The sequence below is a fragment of the Camelus dromedarius genome, chromosome 7 (genome assembly GCF_036321535.1).
Source record: "Camelus dromedarius isolate mCamDro1 chromosome 7, mCamDro1.pat, whole genome shotgun sequence".
Taxonomy (NCBI): Eukaryota; Metazoa; Chordata; class Mammalia; order Artiodactyla; family Camelidae; genus Camelus; species Camelus dromedarius.
Window position 1 is genome coordinate 32,808,801 of NC_087442.1, and position 9,965 is coordinate 32,818,765.

The following is a 9,965-nucleotide window of genomic DNA, read 5'->3' on the forward strand; positions in this document are numbered from 1 at the left end:
TTTTTCCCCATCAGAAATGAAGTCAAAAAGCTTATCTATCTATATATAACTATACATCTCTTTGTTCCCCACTTGAATATAAGCTCCTCTGGAGCTTGGTGGTTTGCACAAAGTAGCAGCTCTGTAACATTTGTTGAATAAATTATGCTCTTTCTCTTGACCCCCTTCCCACCATACGCTCATAACTACTGTTAGCAAATATCAGTAGGCAACCAGCTCCCAGCCCAGCCAACCCCTGTCCCTGGGGAAATGAGTCAAAGTTTAATCACCTGAGCAGAATCTCTTTTATTGAAGAGTTATCACCTGGTGCCCTTGAACACAATTCAGTTTATCCCTTAGGCTTCCTTAGGAGGGAGTTCGTAAAGGTGTATGTGCCATGAACCTTACTGGCCACAGTGTACTTATTCTGGTGACAAAGTTCCTTTCATAAAAGAAGTTGGATACACAGCCGAATTCCCTTTCTTGCTTACTGTCAGTTCTCCTCCATGCCAAGCCACCCTCATCCCATGAAAGCTGAAGGACCCTACCACAGAATAAGCTCCTTTCTGGCTGAGTCCCCGTCGCCCACCCCACCCCACCTCCACCTTGCCTTGACGTTGCACCCTTTCCTATAGCAGAAAGTTGGCCCTTTTTTGCCTGCAGAAATTCCCTCGGTCAGTTCTTCACCCTGCACACGCCCAGGACGGTGAGAAGCTCAGGTGTCAGCAGCTGCTCTTGGACGATCACCTCTTTAGTTCTCTTCCGAGTCCAGTTGGTTGAGTCGCTTTACAATTATGCTGTTGATTTTCTTAAGATCGTCTATGTCCTTTCCCTCAGCTGCTAGTCTTCTTGACACATCTTCCATCTTGTTGCCCGTTTGAACTTTAAAATGGAAAACAGACAGTGTTCACTGGTTTTCAGCATGTTCCATCCAGACTCAGAGCCCTGGGGGCGGGGGGAGAGAGGGGGCTCGGCTGAGTGCTGAGAGGCCCCCTTGGCAAATCACCTGCTCTGATATCCCACACAGCCCAGAAGCCCAAGAGAGAAATTGCTGAAGACTGAAGTTAACTATCAAGTGAATGATTTTTACAATTTCTTGGTGCCAGACTTGACTACCTTCAGCAGCTCTGCACAGATTTTGGCTGAGAAAGACGTTGCTGCAAGCAACTGAGGGAAACCGCCAGTGTGTCTGATTATCCCTGGAGAAGTGACTGTTACGTTGTCTCATTTTGAGACTCATTCTCAGAAAAGGTTTTTTGCTCCTCATTTGGGAGGTGAGTTTTTTTGGGTTCTCGCCTATTTTGACATAACTCTCCTGGTTCTAAACTACCAGACCATAATGAATGTATAATAATTCTCCTCAGACCACCCTGAAAGCAGAGAGACCACATTTCCAAAATAAACAGAACCCCTGGTTACTGAGTAAGCCAGGGAACGGAACAGCCTGAGGTCTGTTTAGCAGAGTTAAAATTTCCAAGAAATGCAACACAATATCAGTATTTAATATTTGGGCTTCTTATCATTTCCATTTCAGGCAAGTTTTTTCCAAGGTATCTTTTAGGTTTAGCAGAAAACTAACATGGAAAGTGTCAGAGCTTCGCCTTCCAGCATTGGGACAAATTGCTGCCCAGAAGCTACTTATATACCCCATGTCTGAAAAATTATGTTGGAAGTATTATGGTCCAAGACATGACGGAAGAGTCTTATTGAACATTGCTGCAGAGTGAGGTACCACTTGCTTCTGGGGAAGAATGTGAAACAAATAAATCCATAGCATGTGACATCCCTTCCCGTCTTGGGAACCTTCTGCATGAGTCAAACACAGAAGGAAGTAGCGCCATGTTGGACTAAGTCTGTTCCCCAGTACAGTGGTTCCAAATTAAATCCCCAAAAAGAAAAAGGGTTCCATGTGCAAAAAAGTTAAAGGAAAATTATATCTGACCTGTCTTTTGGAAATTCACAAGGAGTGAAAAAAAAAAAAAAAACCTTGAGCATAACCTTATCCAGTAATTCTCAAACTCATTTCAGCACAGGGCCCTTTAGAGAATGCTTTTCTTATCCCTTAAGGCAACACTTAATAATATCCCACACACCTAGCATCTACACTGCTTGGCCACTGGAAACTGCTGCCAAGGCAGGTAGGCATCCTTGGTCATCTAACTTGGTGTCCATTGTTCCTCTTTAGGACAGAGATTGTGACAAAAACATAAGACTCAACAGTTTAATCAATGTAATCAGTATAAAATAGCCTATTCCTTTGCATAAAAATGCCAGAATTATAAAGAATGTAAGTTCTTGCACTTCAGTTAAAAGAATACACATGTGCACTGAATCCCATTGAGAGTGAAAAGGTTTCCTTGTTAAAGATGCGCACAGACCAAGTTCATTTACAGGGTCCTGTGTCAACTCTGGTCTTAAATTGGGCTAAGGTTTATCTGGAAACCACAAGAAGCCTTTATTATTACTTCAACATAGGCAGTGGAGTGCTGGTGGGTTCTGGAGGCAGACGGGCCAGAGTATGAATCCCAGCTCTGTGTCTGATTCACTGGATAAACATGGAGAGTGAAACTCTCTGGGCCTTAGTCTTTCATCAGTAAAACAGAAATATTAGACGCTACCTTGAGGGATAGAGTAAGGATTTAAGATAATGAATTTAATGTCTCTGGCACAGAATAATCATTCAATAAAAAGGCATTCTTCTTTATTCACATCTTCTGTTTTTTAATATGAATTTGCCGTCAATATAAAACACTCAAAGCAAATATAAAATAAATCCTGCTTATACAGGGAGTGTAAAATGGTCACAAAGCGAATGGTCTTTGATGTCAGGCAGGGGAGTCTTTGTGTCCTGATTAGACACCTATTGGTAGTGGACTTGGGCGTATTAATTAATCTCTCCAAGCTTCAGTTTCAGCATGGGTAAAACCAGAATAAAAACAGGTCCCACACTATAGAGTCACCACGAGGTTGTGAGCAAACAGACAACAACTGATGCCTGGGAGAGAGTGAGCACCCAATACGTAACATTTTTTTTTATTATTGTTTTATCATTTATCATAATTGCAGAAGAGAGAAGTTTTTTGGTTGCTCCCAAGTCAGTAAACATACCTAAAATTTCTCAATAGTTTAACTTAGTCATTACCCAGACGGGTGAGGGCAGAATGGTATTTGGAGCATCAACTAATGTGGGATAACATTTCAGAAAGAGTAATCCAGGCGCTCTTTCCAGCCCTGCAGGTTCAGGGCCAACCTTCCTCCAATTAATAATCAGATGCAAGGACACTGTTGTAAGGATTGTTCACATTGTAGCTTCTAAGAGCAAAAGGGCACTGGGAGACCGGGAAGCAGTTAAACATCATCCCTCCCGTCCAGCCCCAGCCCCAAACTGCATAAACACCCTTAAGCTGGAAGGAAGAGTTTAGGGGAAGGAAAGGGGTTAGAAGCTGTAAGAGTCATGCCCCTCTCTGCCCGCCTCTCCCCTCCCATCACTACCATTGATACCCCCACTAATCCTGCATGAACTTGAATGAGAGGATTTCAAAGGCATGAGATCCACCTCTCATTTAGGATGGTTGAAGGCAGGGGCAGAAGTGATGGTGCGGTGGATCCAGGCAGAAGGCTGTCAAGGATGACTCCCTCCTCCCTCTCAGGCTCCTTCCACTCTTTTGGGGGTGAGGGGAGGGAACTGAAATAACTACAGTTGGTGGTCCGCAGGGGACAGCTCAGAGCGGACGCTGGTGGGCACCATGGGAGGGGCAACATGCAGAAGGAGGAGACATCTTTGCGAGAGGACAGATGTCCCCTTCCCCTATCCATGGCAGAGGGGAGAGTGGCACTGAGACCTCAGGGATCTCTCGGCGGAGGGGCTGGGTGGGAAAGCCTGGGTCACCACTCAAGGGCAGGCATGCAGGGCCCAGGCCAAGGGCAGGCAGGACACGTTAGATCAGAAGCAGGACGCCAGCCTGGGCAGCGTCAGACAGGAGGGAAGCAGCCTCATTATATCCCAACACTGCCTCTGGGCCCTGGCACAAGCCTCATTGCTTCTAATTGATTTCACGGAAGTGGGGAAATCTGGGAGCGGGGCTGAAACATGACTGTGACTAAGTTATAGATCTGAATTCATGGAGAACCTGTGTTTTGGATTAAGAAAACCCAGAATTAACTAGAATAAGCTGCCTACCATTGGCAGCTAGGGACTCCAGGTGAGAAACGAAAGTGTTAGAGAAATAGTTATTGCCCGCATTTGTGAACTCCTGGCAGTCTGGGATTCTGTGTGCCCCAGCGACCTGCCCCAGGGCTGCGTTCCCTAGGCATTCACGCTCTCTCGTCCTTCCACATCAGTACTGACTGCCAGGAAGCACTGCCTCGATCCAGGAGCAAAGGGAACCAATCAGCTACACATCAGTGGTACTTACCGATTAGAAATATCACGAAGGAAACCAGTGCCAGGCTGACAATAAGCACGATTATCAGCCCCAACAAAAACAGACTGTGGCTCCCATTTCCTGAGTTAGCGCCAACGTCTGGGATTTTCTCCTCCAGAGCTAATATGAAACAAACAACGAAGACAAAAACTCCTCAGCACACAGCTTGTCAGCAGAACCGAACAGTCCCCCACAAGTAGAGATATAAGGGGTACATCCATTTTCCCTCTGATCACTCTGGAAAGAGACTTCCATTCTAGGAATGTCTTTGGGCTGGGTGCTTTTTGAGAATTTTTTACCTTCTATACAGTATTCAAAGAACAAGCCGGGTCAACCTCTCTCTCCTCAGTCCCTATTTGAAGATTTCCTTGAAGACTATGTTAACACTGTATGTATCAGAACATGGATTTTTTATTTGGGAGGCAGGTGGGGGATAAAGAAGTTAAGGATTCTGCGTGACAGGGGCTCTATGGCCCTTTTCCCAGAGTGACCCAGGAGTAAGACCAGCGGGCTGCCGGCCACTTACTCTGGGTGAAACGCTGAACACCTTGCAGTATCTTGCAGAAAACTCTATTTCCTATCAAAATAACCAGTTATGCCTAATCCATTTAAACAACAACAACAAAATAACCCTGGTGTACTTTGGTTTCTGAAAGCTGTTTTCAGGATGGACATGCTGTGGAAGCCAGGTTCTCTGAAATGTTTTGCAGTTGAGCTGAGACAGCAACCACGCTTCTACAACAGCCTGGTTCATCCAAACCATGAATTGTCTGCACCTGGGCATCATTTTGGAAGGCCTATTCGCCTAATAACACCCAAATTAAATTGAAAAAGAAATACAAAAACTTGGGGTAATGGAGATCCTTGAACTACTTCCGTATTCTCTCCTACTTTGTGTCAGTCCCACACCCTCTGCTACTTGACTAAGGATGAATGGGTGGCTCGTGCCCCGTGCGTTATAAGGGGGCTGCATCACACCCTCCACAAGGTGTGCCTCCTAATTGTAGCCGGGGCATAAGCCAGCACCCAAACACCTACATTTAATGAGACTGACTGCATTAAAAACAGGTGAAAATCTGAACAAATTAAAATATAGAGGAAAACAAGAACTTAGAAAGGATTTAGAGGGGGAATAATAGATATAAAACCGGGACAGTAAGAGTTTAGAGTGCGTGTGGAACAAACAGCAAGTGGACATTTATCACCATGAATGTCAGCATTTAAGCTAGAAAAGATGGGGCTCAGAATAACCTGATTGAACTCATTTATAATATTTAGGGGCCAAGATTCACCATAATATTTAGTATTTAGTATACAGCAGATTTTTATTTTGTTTTCTCCCTTCTTTTTCTAATGCTTTAATTGGGGCAATTTGTAATTTAAAACAGGGAGTTGATATTTTTGCCCAACAAAATGTTAATGATGTTTTTTTAGAACTAGTTAAATGTGTGGAACATTTTTCTCAGCAATTCGCCATGAAGTAAGACCCCTCTAGGAAAGTGGGTTCCATCGGTGACCTGGCTGTGGTCACTAGAAGGCACAAAAGCAGCCAACAGGGATGAGTAAGCCTCTGGGAGACCACCTCAGCAGCCTCCAGCCCTTTCCAGGGAGGGACACTCCACAGGGACGTTTCAGAACTTTGAAGACAAGAGTTCAAATCTTGCTTAAGAGCCAAGAAAGCCCATAAGCCTGGCAAGCATTCAGAGAACAAAAGCAAAAACTGCCTCACAAGAAACAGCATTCTACCGTGGGGCCTTCCGAAGGCCCGCCCCGCCCCTCCACACCCACAGGTCCAGCTTAGCACCGCTATTTTTAGGTGGCCTAGATGCCTGGCAGGCCGGCCGAGCCTCGGAGGGCATACGTACGGAACAGTTGCTGCGATCCAGCAGGACAGAGGTTTAGTCTGTTTAAGTCATTTATGGAATCCACAACATAAAGCTTTCTATCCTCGGGAATGCTGCGAGAGCCGGTGTCCTGGGAAGAACGATTCATTGTCCCTGGAAGAAAACACTGTTGTTAAACACAGAGGCTGGCTGGGGAGCTGGGCTTCAGGAGAATCACAGCCCACAGGAAGCTGATCAGGCACATGAAGAACCACCCATACAGATTACTTCCAGATGAAGGGCTAGAAAAGCTTTGCTTGTCCGGAAGAAAATATTTCCTTCTGGGGACAACTTTTGGAGCTATTCTTTTTGCTTTGCTTGCCAGGAAGCTCAGAATCAAGGGTGTAGCCCAACTGTAAGGCTTTAATACCCTGATGATGTGCATATGCTCTTGTCTCCTCCTCAGATTCCTCAGTTCTGTTTGTATTTTCCCTGGGTCTCTTTTTTTCTTTTGTAATTGATTTTTAAATATTTCCCTTTTATTACATTGGTCATATTCTGCACATATTTGTGCAAGAAAGCTATATATAAACACGTACAAAGATAAAATTAAGCTAGGCAGCCTGTGACCATAAAGACTCTTGAGAAAAGAAAATATTACTGTGAACCATTCTAATTGATGAGTCTTTAATACAAAACTATACCTATTAGATTCTCCCTCAAGATGCTGTATGAGTTCCAACCTTAAAGGCATCTTTAGTCCTTAGACACTGGCTCTGAGTCTTCAGGACAAAAATCTTAGCAAACTGAGATGCTACAGCAGTTGCAGGCTCGACCTCAGAACCCTCTGAGGTCTCTTCCCTGAGTTTCCTTAGATTGAGGTCACTTACATAATAAATAATTTTTAAACTGTAGTTTACATTTCAGGTCATGTTCTCTAATGTCAGCACAACTTCAAGGTACATTGAAAGACCTAAATGGATTTTAAAAATCAATTTTAAGATGTTTCTCTAGTACAACAGAGAACTTGTGGCCTTTTAATTATGTGAAACGAAGGTTCTAGGAAGACAAATTCCAGTTGCTATCAAAGCTTTCTCTTTTACAGTTGTCTCTTTTCATAAAATGAGTCTAATAGTGATGTTTTGATCTGGAAAGGATTTTAGACATGCTCTTCTCCAGCCCCTTTCCTTTCCACAGGTGAGAAAACGGAAGCTCAGAGGGTAAATGCCTGAGATCACACATGAGCTCATCGCAGACCTGGCAGTGGGCCTCTGGCTTCACTGTGCCTTCTCCTGCACTGCCTTCTCCATAGGCTCCCTATCTGTTGTCACGATCAGCTCAAACCTCACCTCCAGTAAGAATCAGCCTGTCTTTCCTTTGTGCCCTTGTTGGATGCTGTACATTCTTCTATCAGAACAGCTGTTCTATATTACTGCATTTATTTTCTTACATCTTTGATTTCCCCAATTGACTGAACACCCCATAGGGTGGGCACCAATCTTACCCTTCAAATGCCCAGTGCCAAGTTTAGAAGCCAGTGACTTACGTTAGGTTGGAACACCTAACATTTAATTTAGGATTTGTATCTCACTATTTCCAAAAGAATTTGAGGCAGTAATAAGTACCCTAACGTAAATAAAACTGAGGTAAAAACCCTCGTGTGATATCTGGACTTTAGTAAAAGCAATGCGGTAAACTTTGTGCCTGCCTAGATGTGGCAACACACTATCTCCTGTTAACATTTTAAAACTTTCCTTTAATGCCTAGCTACAGAATGAAGGGAAATATGATTAGTGTTAAGAGAAACCAAATTCAGGAAAAAAAACATGAACATCTATAGAAGATCTGAAAAAAAAAAGTATCAGTCATTTACTAAACAGATTAGACTGAACTCTAAAATATTAAAACCCAGCAATTTCCCAGGTTATACCTAAAAACATACTAGTACTTGTGAAAAAAAAAAAAAAGTGCTCCCAGAACCCTAGGTAAGAAACACAGTGGGTTTGGAAAGTCATGAACTAGTTAAATTTTTTTTCAATCAATTAAAAACTGTAAAGGGTGTTTTATTGATCCTGAAATTTTAATTAACAAGAACACATAACTCCCTGAGGATTTTAGATAAGGTACTACTGAAGCACTTTAGATACTGATGTTACTGAATTCCAAATACACTTCCTGGAGCACTCCTAAGGGAATGACTTTAAGTGACAAAAAAAAAAAAAAAAAAAGTAACAGCATATAGAGCAGAGGGGCCTTAGAGATCGATCGACTCTTACCCTTTTACAGATAAAACCAAAAGTGTTGACTGATGCGTGGTCAGATTTCTAAACTATTTTTCTAGAGATTTTATCATCTCTTTATACTTCATTGTCCCAAACACTAATATTTGACGAGGCATAAAGCTTGTATCACATCATAGGATCATTCTTCCAAACACGGCTTCTATTTTAGGCTCGGTGGCTGACACATGGTTCATTTTTGGATCTCTGATTTGATATCCTTGAGCCTTAGCTTCCCCTTTGGGAATGTAATCACTACTGCTTAAATCTCATGCTGAGGCTTAATTGGCGTTTACAAGGTAGAGGACTAGCTAGAAAAATCACAGCCACAAAAACTGACTTAAGAGCAGCGCAGCTAATAAAATCTCCAAACCACTGGCCCTTGCTGCTGGCTCAAAAGTAATTCAATGCAACATCCAATCCAAAAACACTAAGACAATAACCTACACTGAACCCTGAAGTGCTCTGAAAGCAGTCATTTGGGTAAAGTTACAATGCAAATAAATGCTATTTCAATGCAGTTTTAAATTAAGTGCAACATGCAAATAGAAGATAAAGAGCCAGTAGGGAAAACAGAGTTGGGTGTGGTTCATGGCAGCTAAGAGCCTGCAAATGACTCTGTAAGTAAATGGATCCAAGATCACATGGCCCTAAAACCAGGACCCACAGCTGTTGACACCCAGTTGTTGCTATCTTTGGCATCTCCATATGAGGGCATCTGGGAACAACCAGCAGGGCTGGAGAAGCCAGTGTTACTAAATTCTGCATCGCACTAACCTGACCCTCCTTTTGACTCTGGTGTGCAAATTTGATCATTAAGTAAGATTGACTGAAGCAGCATCCTTTTCATGGAACGCTTTCTAATACCTTGAGGTGAAACATGTAAGTAATTTCATTTTCCTCCAGTTTAGATCAATGCTAACAGCTGATTTTTTTTTCTGTCATTTAAGAATGCTTTGACTACCTATAATATTCTGACCAATATAGTTGTCTATGAAAATCTGCTTTGCTCTTTATTTTTTTCCAGTAGGTGTTTGGTATCAAACCACAGAAATAACTCCCACCAGTACTGTCCCACAAAATCAGAATTGTTATCATAGGGCTTAATTCAAAGCTAATAGGAAGCTTTCTTGAGTGAGTCATGAAAATTTGTCCTTTAGTTCCATTTCAGAGTCAGTGCCTTCTCAAATACAGGAAGTAATTTTAAAAATAAAGTCTACATCATTTCTATCAGAAGTTAAAAGCACAGGGCACATGCAACAACAAAAAAACCAAACCATCCTCAAGAATTCACTCTCAGAAGAGTAACAGCATGCAAATTACTTACAAAAATGTGAGCTGTGACTGCTAGGTTACCAGGGAAAAAAAATTATTCAGAAGCAACTGTGACTTTCTACAAATTCTGCAGTTCTTTCTTTGCCTTCCTTCGGCACATGAGCACTCCTCTAAGGCCCATAAAC

At 42.7% G+C, this 9,965-nt stretch overlaps 1 protein-coding gene across 1 annotated transcript; it reads right to left on the reverse strand.

The window, feature by feature from the left end:
- Positions 1-272: 272 nt before the first annotated feature.
- Positions 273-9,965, reverse strand: LSMEM1 (leucine rich single-pass membrane protein 1). The gene is made up of 4 exons (XM_010975555.3): positions 9,833-9,965; positions 6,269-6,400; positions 4,395-4,523; positions 273-861 (listed from the first exon to the last, which is right to left on the reverse strand). The coding sequence occupies exons 2-4, from the start codon at positions 6,393-6,395 to the stop codon at positions 731-733; spliced, it is 387 nt and encodes a 128-aa protein (XP_010973857.1). The 5' UTR covers positions 6,396-6,400; positions 9,833-9,965; the 3' UTR covers positions 273-730.

Excerpts from the sequence above, each read along its gene's own strand:
- LSMEM1 (XM_010975555.3), bottom strand. The coding sequence starts at position 6,395 with ATGAATCGTTCTTCCCAGGACACCGGCTCTCGCAGCATTCCCGAGGAT. Across the intron at positions 4,524-6,268 it reads TGGATCGCAGCAACTGTTCC|CTCTGGAGGAGAAAATCCCA; the intron begins GTACGTATGCCC and ends GTTTCATATTAG. Across the intron at positions 862-4,394 it reads CTTCGTGATATTTCTAATCG|TTCAAACGGGCAACAAGATG; the intron begins GTAAGTACCACT and ends TCCATTTTAAAG.